Source organism: Pan paniscus, chromosome 23 (genome assembly GCF_029289425.2).
Source record: "Pan paniscus chromosome 23, NHGRI_mPanPan1-v2.0_pri, whole genome shotgun sequence".
NCBI lineage: Eukaryota > Metazoa > Chordata > Mammalia > Primates > Hominidae > Pan > Pan paniscus.
In genome coordinates, this window is record NC_085927.1 from 51197532 (window position 1) to 51213260 (window position 15729).

At 51.9% G+C, this 15729-nt stretch overlaps 2 protein-coding genes and 1 non-coding gene across 3 annotated transcripts in view; 2 read left to right on the forward strand and 1 right to left on the reverse strand.

The window, feature by feature from the left end:
- Positions 1-1848: 1848 nt before the first annotated feature.
- The window catches only part of TEF (TEF transcription factor, PAR bZIP family member), a 32602-nt gene continuing 18721 nt past the window's right edge, over positions 1849-15729 (forward strand). The window contains exon 1 of the mRNA XM_003814624.6: positions 1849-2154. Coding sequence (XP_003814672.1) covers positions 2088-2154 — 67 coding nt within the window. The 5' untranslated portion in view covers positions 1849-2087. The remainder of the gene's footprint in view (positions 2155-15729) is intronic.
- LOC129395166 (uncharacterized) lies at positions 3639-6836 on the forward strand. Its single transcript, XM_055106030.2, is given in 3 exon segments — positions 3639-3675; positions 4286-4695; positions 4698-6836. Coding segments are annotated over 3 exon segments (711 nt in total). The 3' UTR covers positions 4962-6836.
- LOC112438177 (U6 spliceosomal RNA) lies at positions 11770-11876 on the reverse strand. The gene has a single exon (XR_003026655.1). It is a non-coding gene; the product is annotated as a U6 spliceosomal RNA (small nuclear RNA).

A 15729-nucleotide genomic window follows, 5' to 3' on the forward strand; every position in this document is an offset into this window, starting at 1 on the left:
AGGGATAGAAAGGACATTTCTAAAGTATACTTCCTTGAGGCTGGGCACAGTGCCTCACACCTGTAATCCCAGCACTTTGGGAGGCTGAGGAGGGTGGATCACCTGAGGTCAGGAGTTTGAGATCAGCCTGGCCAACGATGCAAAACCCTGCCTCTACTAATAATACAAAAATCAGCTGGGCGTAATGGTGTGTGCCTGTAATTCCAGCTACTTAGGAGGCTGAGGCAGGAGCCTGGTAGGCAGAGGCTGCAGTGAGCTGAGATCCTGCTACTGTACTGCAGCCCGGGCAACAGAATGAAACTATGTCTCTAAATAAACAAATAAATAAACAAACCTTATCGGAGGTTTTGAGCTTTGAGCCACGTACTGTTTTTTGTATTCAAAAGTTAAAATTAATTTTTAATTAATTTGGGAAAGAGCATAATTTGGGGAGGGTCATTAGGGAGGGAAGGAGGGTAATTAAGAGTATAAGCTGGGGTCATTGGGAAAGGAAGAAGCCAGAAGGGGCTCCTGGAGTATTTTTGATTCTGTACAAAATGGAATTTTGGAAAACAACAAAGGACTGCTTAGAAACCAGCTACAGGCCAGGGGCAGTGTTCACACCCATAATCCCAAGACTTTGGGGAGGCCAAGACCGGGGGATGGCTTGAACACAGGACTTGAGACCAGCCTGGGCAACAGTGTCTTTATTAAAAAAAAAAAAAAAAAAAGTCCAGTGTGGTGGTATGCACCTATGGTCCCAGCTACTTGTAAGGATGAGGCAGTGAGCCGTGATCCCACCACTGCACTTCAGCCTGAGCAACAAAGACCCTGTTTCAAAAAAAAAAAAAAAAAAAAAATCAGCTACCACGCAGAAAACCAAATGTTTACTGCAGCCCATCTGGAGCTTCAGAGCCATAGAACTAGAGCTGAACGGCACCTTAGAGGTCACTGCATTCGGTGGTTCGGGAACTGAGACCCAGAGTTGCTGCCACGCTTGCTCAAGATCCCACAGCAATGTACGGCAGAATCGAGAACCTGGCATCCCCTGGCAAGTCTGGCTTTGACGTGATGTTGGTCTGACATAGAGGGTGACATCCAGAACCTTTGCTTCACCCATTCAAGTAACCCAAGGACCACAGGGGCCAGCGTCCTGGTGGGAGGGTATGAGAGGGAACTACAGCAAATAGCCAATTGGCACTTTAAGTCCCCACAATGACTGGGAAGCAGGGATTCCTCATCCAGGACAAGCCTGAAGCAGGCTGGCAGAGCTGCCCCCCTTTCAGTGGTGCCTGGTCTCCTGGCACCTGCCCCTTTTCCCCTCTCCCCTGAAGACCAAAGAACCTGAGGCGGTAGGTTTTATCACTTCCTTTTGGGGAACAGGCTTCAGGCTGTGCAGATGGTATAAAGCTCCAATTATGCATGCCATATGTACACTGGCATGCCTTGTAGGGTACGTGTGCATGGCATAAACACAGCATCAAAACATGCCACAAGCCCTTGAGGCTCACAAGCGCACAGGTGAAGGCATGATGCCCGCCCACATCCCTGCATCTGCCAACACAGGGTGTCTTGTGCTCAGCTGCCTGAAGTGCTGTCCTTGCCTGTCATCCTCCTTTTCTCTTGGAGCCTCAGGTCCCAGCCCGGGATGGTTTCCACTGCGTGCCTGGGCCTCCAGGGCACCTCCATGCTGATGCGTGCTTGCTGTGGGCGTGGAGCTTACCATTCTCACCTGGCAGCCCCAGTTATGGCTCCCAGCCTGGGGGAGAACTTCCCTTTCCAAAGTTAGATAACAGGCTGGGCTCTCTGTCAGAGGATTGGCGCGACAGCTCCACGTGCTGCAGCTGGCGCAGGGCCAGGCCCGCCCTGCCAAGCAGCGGGAAGGGAAGGCCTGGCTGCAGCCGGAGCTGGCAGGTGGCCGAGCCGGGGGTGGACGGGCGGGCCGGGACTGGTGCTGGCCATTGGCTGCCTCAAGGCTCCCACCCCGCCTGCCTCGCTAGCCTGCGGCTTTGGCCGGCCCCTGCCTCTCCAGCTGCCTCTGAACTCCCTGGAGCAAGCACCTCCTGCTGGGCTGTGTGAGCTGCGACTGGTTCTCAGTGGCCCCTGCCATGGACATGCCTGAGGTCCTCAAGTCCCTGCTGGAGCACTCTCTGCCTTGGCCAGAGAAGAGAACAGGTAGGAGCACAGGTGACCTGCATTGATTGGCTGCCCAGGTACTTGAGGGGGCGAGGGGGCAGCCACAGGCACAGTGGCAGGACAGGCATCTCCAAGCCAGGGAGGGTCTCAGCAGTGGTGCGCCCTTGGTCTCAGGGTGCAGAGTGCGGAGAGGGGTTCGAGGAGGCATGTGTCACACCGGCTCTGGGACTGTCTCCTAGGCCTGCTGGATTTGGGGAAGCCATGGCCAGTGTGTGGCCACTGACAGGTGCTGTGCTCATGTGGGACCAGGACAGGACAGGGGGTCCTATTGAAAGAATCTGGCTGGATGCTGACTGCTTTTGAAGCTCCCTCCCCCTGTACGCTGGGGGTGGCAGAGGAGCGGCAGGGACTGTGGATTTGGGCAGCAGGAGCCTGGGTCTGAAGCAGAGGCTTTCCTTGGTGCGCCTGCTGCAGCTCCCGCTTGCCGGAGGGCTGAACTCATGGATGGGATGGAAACTGTTATGTAACAGGACCACAAGGCTCGAAGCCCTGCGTTCCTAGGATACCACAGGCAAAACACGCGCGAGGGAGGAGAGAGGAGGGCGTGGACCGAGGGGCAGACCTGGTGGCCAGCACCAGGTGTCTCCCAAGTCCTGCCTGGGAACCCCGTGGCCAGATTAGTTTGGCGGAGAATACTGATAAATCTCTCTCCAAATCTCTTCTGTTCCCAGAAGTCAGAGGTCACCCCCAGGTCCCCAGGGCTCCAACTCCTCCTTGCCTTTAGAGGGGCCCAGCTGGCCTTTGCTGCCTGAGTCTGACTTGAGCACCTGGGGTGTCCTCTCAGGGGACCTTTCTCAGGCCTCCCTCTCATCCTGCTGTGCCAGCACCTGCTACCTAGCATCACCAGGTGGCCCTGGTTGTCCCCGCAGGACTTCTTCCTTCCACAGGACGCTCTCAGCCCACTCCCAAACCAGAGCCAGGAGACAGATCCCACAGCCCCCGGCCTCCCTTCACCCCTCTGGAACTGGGTGTGGGTTTGCTTGTGCTGAACCAGGAAAGGAGGGTCAGCAGGTTCTATCCCTAGGGAGACATTGCCCGAACGGGGAAGGAGGTACTGGGAGCTTAGGGAAGGGGCTCCGGAGCTCTCGCACGCAGCTCTGGGCTCAGGCCCCTCCGACCACACCCCATGCTGTCAAATGGTGGGACAGTCCAGGCCACCCTCTGAGAAGAGTGTCACAGAAGGCGCTCCTGTGGCCTCCTAGCACTGGGGACACCAGTTGCTCACCATGAGAAGCCCACCTCCTCAGCGAAGCCCTCTGCAACTCAGCCCGAGGGATCTGCCCCCATTTGGAGTCCACACCCACAAACAAGCCACAGCTGACTTTTTTGGCATCTCTGAGTGGCCTGTGTGGGTGGGCAGAGCTGAACACATTTCCAAAAGCTAAGGTAGAAGGTCCCCTCCTTGGTCCAGGAACCCAGGAAGGGTGGTACAGTCCCTCCTGGCTCCCCCAAGGTGTCCCAGGATGCCCCCCAGCACACACATGAAGGGCGAGGCTGCCAGTGGGGCAGGGAGGATTCTCAGGGGCGACTCGGGGCACTGCTCCTCAGATGAGGATAACAAGGCCTTTGAAGTGTGGCAGCAGCTGCCGGTCTCTGGCTCCCAGCTGGTCTGCGGGGCCCTGCAATAGCCGAAAAGTCCCCCTCCCTCACTGTGGATGAGCAAAGTCAGGGCCTGGCACATAGGGGACCGCCCAAGGTTTCAGGCAGAGCTTTGCTGAGCACTGGCAAGCTGTGGCCGAGAATTAGTTAGTCCAGCATGGCTGGGCAGGTCCAAGGGGTGTGGGCCAGTCTTGGGTCACCTCCTGTCACTTCATGTGGCATCTCACTGAGAGTAAGAAGCATGAGGTCCCACAGGACCGACAGATGCCAGCAGCCAACTGCTAGATAAAATGAGGGGAAGAGGGCTGAAGAGCCACAGGACTCACAATGACTGCAGCACATTACTGCCCCCTAATCTGCAATCAGTTTCCCAAAGCTGCCCGAATCTCCAGACCATTTATAAACAGAAACGTCTACCTGAAAAGCAATAGACCTTGTTGAAAAGAGGGTATAGCCACCACACAGAATGATTACAGAATTACTTGCCATCAGGGACCATGTACTTAAGTAGTTGTTGAAGTGGCTTCTCTTCCATCTGCCACTGCTCTGACTCTGCGTGTGAATTGGAGAAAGACAACAGAGGCCAGGTGCTCCAGAAAACAGGGATGCCCTCAGGCCCGCGTGCCCTTGCTTTGGTGGACTTCCTGCTGCTCCCGTCCAGTGGAAGGGGGCAGTTATCTCTTTGGAGGACTGTTTACAAACTCCCCATTTTCTCTTCTTTCTCCTGCCCAATGGCTGTGCTTCGGCACACATTTAGGTCATGTGCAGAGCGTATCTCACCTCCAGTGGGAGGGAAGTGTACAGGAAAGCCTGCGGAGTGTGAGAAACTCCAGGTGTGCTCTCCCCATGCTCTCCGCTCCGTGCAGCCTCTTACTCCACTTTCTTTTATTTTCTCTTTCCCCCTTTTTTTTTTTTTTTTTTTTTGAGATAGAGTCTTGCTCTATCGCCAGGCTGGAGTGCAGTGGTGCTATCTCAGCTCACTGCAACCTCTGCCTCCCGGGTTCAAGCAATTCTCCTGCCTCAGCTACCCGAGTAGCTGGGACTACAGGCGCCCGCCACCACGCCAGGCTAATTTTTGTATTTTTAGTACAGATGGGGTTTCACCATGTTGGCCAAGATGGTCTTTATCTCTTGACCTCGTGATCCGCCCGCCTCAGCCTCCCAAAGTGCTGGGATTACAGGTGTAAACCACTGCGCCTGGCATTTTTTTTTTTTTTTTTTGAGCCAGTGTCTCACTGTTGCCCAGGCTGGAGTGCAGTGGTGCAACGTCAGCTCACTGTAACCTCCACCTCCCGTGTTCAAGCAATTCTCCTGCCTCAGTCTCCTGAGTAGCTAGGATTACAGGCACCCGCCACCACGCCCGGCTAATTTTTGTATTTTTAGTAGAGACAGGTTTCACCATGTTGGCCAGGCTGGTCTCAAACTCCTGACCTCCAGTGATCCAGCTGCCTCAGCCTCCCAAAGGGCTGGGATTACAGGCATGAGCCACTGCACCCAGCCTCATTCCGTTTTCTAGTTCAATGATGCCCCTTGAAACCCAGACTTGGGGTCCCTCTCCCTTGTGCTGCCCCTGGGCCTCCCAGCCCAGCCCGTGTAGACCTTGCCTCTTTCCTGTCCCTGGATAAACAGACTTTCTCCACCAGAGCTGACCAGCTCCCAGACTCCCTTGGCTTCCAACGACAATGGCTTCTTGGTGGCCTTCACTCTAGGCCATGAGTTCAAACAATTTCTCTTTTGGCAGAGAAATCCATTTCCAGCAAAAGGGTGGGTCTGTAGCCCAGCCCTGTCTCAGTTTCCCCTCTATGTCCCTGGGCCCTAAATCCTGAAAACCACTCTTCCTGTCTTCACTCCCACCCTGTCTCCCAAGGATACTTTTCCAAGAGTTGATTCTGTTCCAGACTGCTCACTCCAGCTCTTAACGTCTTTCTCTTCCAGCTTCTGGAAAGACACTGTGTCTCTAAATCATATGATTAGCATTTTATACCCTATACTTCCCTCTCCCATGGGGCCTTGGCCATGCTTAGAGACACCTCCTCCCATTTTCTTGCTATCTCCGGTCACTCAGGCCTCCATTTCAGGGAGTTGTGAAGCCAGAACATACACCTCAAAGGCTGAACAAGGCCTTTGCTTTGGGCTGGGCAGGCGGCATCCCCACGTAGGGGCACTCCTGATCTAGAATCCTTTCTAGGCAAGGCAGTGTGGCCCTGGGAAGAGAGCAGGGGGCTTATGATCAGAGTCAGGCCACAAATCCTAATTCTACAACCCACTGGTTGGGACTTGCCCCCCTCTCTCTCCATCTCCAGACTTTAAAAAGCGGAAAAGAATATCTGTGCCATGAGCTTGTTGCCAAGATTAAGTGAGTTATCCCATGTGAAAGTGTCTGCAAACCGTGAGATGCTGTGCTGGTTTTTTTCTGTGAAAGGCAAACAGCAGCATGGCCTGGCGTCGTGCGTCTTCCACCTACATCCCATTTGCAACCTGACCCTCATTTCCTTCTTTCCACCTTCCTTTGAAGAACTGGATGGTACAAGTTGGTGTGTACACACACACACACGGCTGTCTCCTTGGAAACACATGCTGAGGCTCCTAGAGGCATGGTGCCATCTGCCCTGCACCCAATGGGACAGCCCCATTTCGTAACAGGCAGGATCTCAGTAGGACTTGCTGGGGCAGAGGCAGGGGTACAGGAGGGGGCCTTGGTGTCATCCTCTTGGTGGATTGAGGGAAATGAGCCGAGAGTGTGGACTCGGTGCAGCCTGGGCTCTCCTGAGCTTGGCCTGAGTGAAGGGCCCTGTGTTTGCCTCCATGCACAGCCTGGGAACCAGAGCAAAACTGAGAAATCGAGGAGTTTGCTTTCAGGGACGAGGATGGGGAGAGGGCCTTCTATGTGCTGGATATGCTAGCTCATTTAATCCTCACTGCCTCTTTCTAAATGGTCTATTTCCCCTGTTATTCTGGTGAGAAAATGAACAAAGAGGCACTGGCTACCCTCAGGGCCAGTCTCTCTCTTCTTCCTTCCCACCCTAGGTGCCCAGAGCCTTCTTCTCTACCTGCCCCCCACCCCACCCCTTCAGAGAAATGTGAGAAACTCATTCTTACCAAGTGCCAGGCATTGACGGCATGTCGAGGAGTGATCCTTCCAGATGGCTAGGCTGCTGCAGGACGGGCTCCTGACTTGACAGCCACTGTCTCCTGAGCGTGAGCCAGGACTGTATTGTGTGTGCCTATGTCACTATCTGTGCAATGGCTCTGCAAGGAAGGTATGATCATCCACTCTATGAATAAGGACATTGACACTCAGAGAGGGGAAAGGCCACACAGTTGTTGAAGGATTCAAACCCAGTTCCTCCTGACACCAGGCTCGTGTCTACCCATAGGGTGGGTACCCATGTGGGTACCATGTCTCGGGTCGTAGCTCTTCATCACCCAGCCACTCATCACGTGCTTCCAGAGTGTTTGCTATGCTTGGGGAGCCCGGGGTGAATGAAACCAACTCTACTCTTGCTCCCCTGGTGTTTGGATTCTAGAGGGGAGAGAGAATCTGCTGTGTTTAGGCAGGAGGCGGTGGTGGTCAGGACCAGCCTCTCCCAGGGAGAGGCATTTGAACTGAGGCCTGGAGGCCTGGAGGGTGAGGAAGAGCCAGCTACCCGAGGAACTTTCAGGCTGTGGGAAGAGCACCTGCAAAGGCCCTTCCTGGGACAGGAAAGAAAACGGGTCTGAGGAATAAAAGGCCACCATGGCTGCAGAAAGCAAGCAAGGGGGAGAGGGGTACGAGGTGAGGCTGGAGAGACCCGAAGGACGAGCACCTGCAGAGCATTGACGGTCATAAAGAGGAGTGACGCTCTCATCTCCCTGTCTGTAAGGACCCCCACACTCACTATTCTTGGGGAAGTGGCTGGTGGGGAGAAATTAGGTATCCCCAGAACAACCCAAGCAGGAATTACAGTAGAGTTAACTTTGACCGAGCACATGCTATAGGCCAGGTGGTGTCCTAGCACTGTGCCTGAATGGACTACTTTACTTCGGACACCACGGTACAGAGAAGTTCAACAATTTGTCCAAGGTCACCAAGAAATACAGTTAACCCTTGAATACCACAGGGATTAGGAATGCTGCCCCGCCATGCAGTAGAAAATCTGCATATAATTTTTGACTCCCCAAAAGCTTAACCACTAATAGCTTATTGTTGATGGGAAGCCTTACAGATAACATCAACAGTCGATGAACATATATTTTGTATGCTATATGTATTAGATACTGTATTTTTCTTTTTTTTTTAGACGGAGTCTCACTCTGTCGCCCAGGCTGGAGTGCAGTGGCGTGATCTAGGCTCATTGCAACCTCCACCTCCCAGGTTCAAGCAATTCTCCTGCCTCAACCTCCTGAGTAGCTGGGATTACGGGCGCCCACCACCACACCCAGATAATTTTTGTATTTTTAGTAGAGATGGGGTGTCACCATCTTGGCCAGGCTGGTCTTGAACTCCTGACCTCATGATCCACCTGCCTTGGCCTCCCAAAGTGCTGGGATTACAGTCGTGAGTCACCACGCCCGGCCTTTTTTTTTTTTTTTTGGAGACGGAGTCTCCGTCACCCAGGCTGGAGTGCAATGGTGTGGCCTCGGCTCACTGCAACCTCTGCCTCCAGGGTTCAAGCGATTCTCCCGTCTCAGTCTCCCGAGTAGCTGAGACTACAGGCGCATGCTACCACACCCTGCTAATTTTTGTATTTTTAGTACAGACAGGGTTTCACTATGTTATCCAGGCTGGTCTGGAACTCCACACCTCATGATCTGCCTGTCTCAACCTCCCAAAGAGCTGGGATTGCAGGCATGAGCCACCGCGCCCAGCCTATATACTGTATTCTTACAACAAAGTAAGCTACAGAAAATAAAACGTTATTAAGAAAATCATGGCCGGGCGCAGTGGCTCACGCCTGTAATCCCAGCACTTCGGGAGGCTGAAGTGGGAGGAGTGCTTGAGCCCAGGAGTTTGAGACCAGCCTGAGCAACATAGTGAGACCCTGTCTCTACAAAAAAATTAAAAATTAGCTAGGCAAGCCAGGCGTGGTGGCTCACGCCTGTAATCCCAGCACTTTGGGAGGCTGAGGCAAGTGGATCACAAGGTCAGGAGATCGAGACCATCCTGGCTAACATGGTGAAACCCTGTCTCTACTGAAAATACAAAAAAAATTAGCCGGGCGTGGTGGCGGGCACCTGTAGTCCCAGCTACTCGGGAGGCTGAGGCAGGAGAATGGCGTGAACCCAGGAGGCAGAGCTTGCAGTGAGCCAAGATCGCGCCACTGCACTCCAGCCTGGACAACTGAGCGAGACTCCGTCTCAAAAAAAAAAAAAAAATTAGCCAGGCAAGGCAGTGCACACCTGAAATCCGAGCTACTCTGGAGGCTGGGGCAGGAGGATTGCTTGAGACCAGCAGTTCAAGGCTGCAGTGAGCTATGACAGCACCACTGCACTCCAGCCTGGGGACAGAGCAAAACTGTCTCAAAAAAAAAAAAGAAAAGAAAAGAAAATCGTAACAGAATCTTAACTAAGTTGAAGTGGATCATTGTAAAGGTCTTCAGCCTTGTCTCCATATTGAGTAGGCTGAGGAAGAGGAGGAGGTGGAGGAAGAAGAGGGGTTGATCTTGTTGTTTCAAGGGTAGCAGAAGTTGAAGGGGAGGCAGGAGAGGCAGGCAAATTTAGTGTAACTTTTGTTGAAAAAAATCCACATGTAAGTAGACTCATGCAGTCCAAACCCCTGTTGTTCAAGGGCCGACTAAAGTGGAAGCAGGAGTCAGCCCCAGGGGGTCTGGCTCCAGAGGCCCACCTCTGTCCCCTCCAGCACGGCTTTGACTGCAGAAACCGTGGCTATCTGGTAGTGGCTTCTGAGACATCACACAGGGCAGAGGTGAGGGCTTCTCTCTGGAAAGGGCACTCTTGAGGGAGCTCTCCATTTGCAGACCAAGCCCTGGTAGCGGACAGAATGCAAGACAAACAGGAAACTAGCACTTTTGAGAGTACTGACGAGGAGGGCAAGAATCAGTAAAGAGCCTCCACCCACCACTTCTCCCCTGGAACACACTGAGACCAAGGAGGGTACAAACCACAGAGCCCAGGCACAGGTATGTGGGCTAAAAAGGAGAGCTGCTGGCAAGGCTTGTGCGGGCAGACTTGCCAAAGGATGGCTCATGTTTGCTGTTCCAGGTTCAATTGTGAATCAAACACAATGCCTGTTATTCGATGTTATTAATGCTCCAAATGTGGCCGGGTGTGGTGGCACACGCCTGTAATCCCAGCACTCTGGGAGGCCAAGGCGGGCGGATCGCAAGGTCAGGAGATCGAGGCCATCCTGGCTAACACAGTGAAACCCCGTCTCTACTATAAATACAAAAAAATTAGCCGGGCTACTTGGGAGGCTGAGACAGGAGAATGGTGTGAACCCAGGAGGCAGAGCTTGCAGTGAGCCGAGATTGCGCCACTGCACTCCAGCCTGGGCAACAGAGCAAGACTCTGTCTCAAAAAAAAAAAAAAAAATTGCTCCAAATGCATATCATTTAACTCTGAAAGGTTTGGTTAACTGTCCTACTAGCACCAAGAACAAAGCAAGCCAACAAATATTTACTGATAGGGTGGGGATTTTTTCAAAAAAGAGAAAAAAAGTATATTTTTACTGGGTTATTACCCTGAACAAAGCATCGTGCCCTCCTGCATTTGATTTGCGCAAAAGACACAGATAACCGGGCTTTCTTAGAGCTCAATGGAAGAAGCCTTATCACCTTCCTGCTCTCACACGTCCCAGGCCCATGTCCCATTTTCAGTAAGCCAGAAAACAGAGTGGGACTGTTCTACTAGGTGCTGAATATATGGCCAAAGAGATCATTATAGGGTATCTGGCCAAAGGCTCCTGTGTTGGAGTTTTAGCTCCTCTAAACTTCAAGTTTAAGTAAAAATAATCCAAATTGGCAAAATGGCGTAATGAAAATCACTTGTTCTGCATATGCTCTACTGAACGAAGTTTTTGTTCTGTTTTTGTTTTTTTTGTTGTTGTTGAGATGGAGTCTCGCTTTGTGGCCCAGGCTAAAGTGCAGTGGCGCAATCTCGGCTCACCGCAACTTCCGCCTCCCGGGTTCAAGTGAGTCTCCTGTCTCAGCCTCCAGAGTAGCTGGGATTACAGGTGCCTACCACCATGCCCGGCTAGTTTTCACAGAGATGGGGTTTTGCCATGTTGGCCAGGCTGGTCTTGAACTGCTGGCCTTAAGTGAGCCATCCGCCTCGGCCTCCCAAAGTGCTGGGATTACAGGCTTGAGCCATCGTGCCAGGCCTGAACAAAGTTTTTAACTTGGGCTAGTTAGCAGGTTTCTGGAACAGTCGTGACTAGAATTTACAGCCAGTCGTCCAGCTTTGGAAAATGGACATTTCACATCCAATCTTGTCTGTAGCTTAAACTCTAAACCCACCCTCAGGCCCACAGCCTTGTCCTCACACCCAAAATAACTCTATTCCTGACCCAACACAGCTTGAACGGAAGGGGAAGGAAGGGGAAGGGTGGGTACCCAAAGGGTGGGTACCCACCCACTCCACACTGCACACCGTGCCAGGCGGGCACTTGGCATTGCACATCACAGGTCATCCTCACAACCATCCTGTGAGGCGGGCGTATCCATCTCTGTTTCCAAGGCGAAAATAACTGAGGTTTAGACAGGAGAGGTCGCTTGCCCATGGCCATGTGGCTGGGTCAGAAACTGAGGAAGGCCTCCCCACAAAGTCACTGCTGCCCCAGGACCCATGCTTCCCTAAAGAAACCAGCGTGGTTTTGTTTCTTGTTTTTGGTTTTTTGGAGACAGGGTCTCTCTCCGTCACCTGGGCTGGAGAGCAGTGTGGCACAATCACAGCTCACTGCAGCCTTGATCTCCTGGGCTCAAGCAATCCTCCCACCTCAGCCTCCTGAGTAGCTAGGGTACAGGCGCACCACCACACTCAGCTAATTTTTTTTTCTTTGAAAAAACAGAACGCTTCACGAATCTGCATGTCATCCTTGCACAGGGGACACACGAATCTTCTCTGTATCATTCCAATTTTAGTATTTGCGCAGCTGAGGCAAGCACATCAGGCTAATTGTTTACTGTTTGTAGAGATGAGGTCTCACTATGTTGCCCAGGCTGGGCTGCTGTTCCACACCATACCTTTATTTTTCTCTCTCTCTTTTTTCCCCCTGAAAAGCCTCTCTAATCTCTCAGCCTTTAAAGTCTTAATCGTGTAATAACATGTTCTTCTTATGGGGTTTATTTCTTTGTCGGGCTCACAAACTATGGAAATTAGCTAACTACTTCTCCCAACGTTTATTCCTCCACTAAGACGGGGCAAGGTCACACCAATATTCCCACTTTAGTGACAGGAGACAGAGGTAGAGAGAGGCTGCTGTGGTGGAGAATGAAGAGGAGAACATAATAGCTCCCACCTCCAGGATGGCACTGTTTAATGCTGTAAACTGATGTAGCTAACCCCTCACAGCTGGCAATTAAGCACGATAGAGAACGTGTTTGCAACGCTCCTGCAGTATTTGTGACACATCATCTACCCTCTGGTTATCCAGGGGAAAAAACTCTCTCTGGGGAGTGTCAGTACATGAACACCAAGTTCTGGAGGCTTAACCCGCTGGTCTCACTTCTCACCAGCGTCACTTGCCTGTTAGGGTAGCTGCTCCAGGCTGGGAGATGAGTGGAGTAGGCATTATTCATTTTGGATAACTACAGCTAAAAAAAGAAAATCTAAATCTTTACTTCCTCTTACTACATCCCATCTTTCTCATAAACACGTGTTAGAACCTTCCACTGTTATCATTAATCATTGTCTAATACTTTAAGAATGGGTTTTTCTTCCCAGCAATAATGTCGTATTAGCCATGAGACTATATAGGTATGATTCTAAGCCATCAAGTCTCCTCATGGCCAAACTAGCAGGTTTTTTAAAAAGCTTCCTATTTTTTTTTGAGACAGAGTCTCATTCTGTCACCCAGGCTGGAGTGCAGTGGCACGATCTCGGCTCACTGCAACCTCCGCCTCCCACGTTCAAGCAATTCTCCTGCCTCAGCCTCCCGAGTAGCTGGGATTACAGGCACTCGCCACCACGCCCAGCTAACTTTTGCTTTTCTTTCTTTTTTTTTTTTTTGAGAGGGAGTCTCGCTCTGTCGCCCAGGCTGGAGTGCAGTGGCGTGATCTCGGCTCACTGCAAGCTCCGCCTCCCGGGTTCACGCCATTCTCCTGCTTCAACCTCCCGAGTTGCTGGGACTACAGGTGCCCGCCACCACACCCAGCTAATTTTTTGTATTTTTTAGTAGAGACAGGGTTTCACTGTGTCAGCCAGGATGGTCTCGATCTCCTGATCTTGTGATCCTCCCGGCTCGGCCTCCCAAAGTGCTGGGATTACAGGCGTGAGCCACTGTGCCCGGCTATATTCTTAATAGAGACAGGGTTTCACCACGTTGGCCAGGCTGGTCTCGAACTCCTGACCTCAGGTGATCCGCCTGCCTCAGCCTCCCAAAGTGCTGGGATTACATGGGTGAGCCACCACGCCCAGCCCTGTATTGGTTTAATCAGTTTCCTTGGAATGTCCTTTGTCTAGGTTAGCTTCCCCTAAAGATGTTTAAGTTTCGCCACACACAGAATTCTCACTAACAATTCTACAACACAACAAATTTTCTGTACACAATTAACTATTTTTACTACAGAGAGTGACACAGGCACCACACTAACCTCTGGGATAATGGATATGCCAACCAGTTTTAGTAAAATTATGAAAACTAAATTTGTTGAAGGTTTGCAACTGTGCGCCTATGCAAATTGGCTCACAGAAACCCCGTAAGGTAGGCCAGGCGCGGTGGCTCACGCCTGTAATCCCAGCACTTTGGGAGACCCAGGCGGGTGGATCACCTGAGGTCAGGAGTTCGAGACCAGCCTGGCCAATGTGGTAAAACCCCGTCTCTATTGAAAATACAAAAAATTAGGCGGGCACGGTGGCGGGCTCCTGTAGTCCCAGCTACTCCGGAGGCTGAGGCAGGAGAATGGCGGGAACCCGGGAGGCAGCGCTTGCAGTGAGCCGAGATCCCGCCATTTGCACTCCAGCCTGGGCTACAGAGTGAGACTCTGTCTCGGAAAAAAGAAAAAAAAAATTAGCCGTACGTGGTGGTGCACGCCTGCAATCCCAGCTACTCAGGAGGCTGAGGCAGGAGAATCGCTTGAACTCAGGAGGCAGAGGTTGCAGTGAGCCGAGATCCCGCCATTGCACTCCAGCCTGGGCAACAAGGGCGAAACTCCGTCTCAAAAATAAAAAACAAAAAACAAACCACCATAAGGTAGAGCCTGCCCTAACTCCATTTGGCATAAAAGGAAAAAATGCCGGGCGCTGTGGCTCACGCCTGTAATCCCAGCACTTTGGGATGCCGAGGCCGGTGGATCACCTGAGGTCAGGAGTTCGAGACCAGCCTGACCAACATGGAGAAACCCCGTCTCTACCAAAAATACAAAATTAACCCCGTCTCTACTAAAAATACAAAATTAGCCGGGCGTGGTGACGCATGCCTGTAATCCCAGCTATTCGGGAGGCTGAGGCAGGAGAATCGCTTGAACCTGGGAGGCGGAGGTTGCGGTGAGCCGAGATCGCGCCATTGCACTCCAGCCTGGGCAACAACAGCAAAACTCCGTCTCAAAAAAAAAAAAAAAAAAAAAAAAAGAAAAGAAAAGAAAAGAAAAAGAGAAAGAAAAGGAGGCCTGAAAAGGTAAAGCAATCGAGGCATCAGATTCAGAAAATGACTGAGGTTCAATTACAGTGGCAGTGAGAGCTTGAATTTTGGAATCAGACCCATCATCCTGTCTCTACCACCACCCAAAGTCCTTCAAATCTCTTGCTTTCCAGGCCTGGTTAGCTACCCAACTTCTTTTTCCTCCTTACCCCCCCGCAAAATTATTTTTATTTATTTATTTTTTTGAGATGGAGTCTCCCTCTGTCGCCCAGACTTGACTGCAGTGGTGCGATCTCGGCTCCCTGAAACCTCCACCTCCCAGGTTCAAACCGATTCTCGTGCCTCAGCTTCCCCAGTAGCTGGGATTACAGGCGCCAGCCACCATGCCCGTCTAATTATTTCTGTACTTACAGTAGTGTCGGAGTTTCGCCCTGTTGGCCAGGCTGGTCTCGAACTCCTGACCTCAGGTGATCCGCCATCTCTGCCTCCCAAAGTGCCGGGATTACAGGCGTGAGTCACCAAGCCCAGCCCCAGCAAAATTCTGATTGCATCAGCTTGATAACTTTTAGCTGGCTGTGGGTGTTTGGCTCATGCATCTACCCCCTGAACCAAGGACTATCACTATACCACCCCCCCAACCCCTCCTGCTAGAAGGGCTGGGCCACTGTAGGGATGCTGGATAAACAAGCCAAGCTCTCTGCCTTCCGGGAGTTAAGCGGGGAGTCTAATGTTGCCTGGGTTTGCAGCGGAGTCTGATGTGTACTATAAAGAGGTACAAAGTTCTGAGCGCTGTTTAGGAGCAGCTTTCCATTTGTGTACCGCTCCACATATTACATTTTTACAGATTTCTGCGGAACTCCCGGGGAGGCTTTATATTTTAAGAGAGGAGGTGGTTCTCCCACAAAATGTGGCATCGGTACCTGGTGTCAAGGAGGTTTTTGTTTTCTAGGTAAAAGAAGGGAGAGTTCTAGAAAGGAAAAGAATTTCACATCTGTTTGGGACTGTGGAGATTCTCTAGCCCAACCTCTTAATTTTATGGCCGAGGAAACAAGCTCCAGTGAAGCAACCGGACTTTCCCAAGGTCATAAGCTAGTAAGTGGGAGGGCGGAAACATGTACTCGGGCCCTGGCTTAGGTCAGAGCTTCAGGAATGCTCCCTCCACGCTAGTGTTTATCTGGATGCGTGGGCAACCCGACACCCCGCTCTAGGGCGGCCAAGCC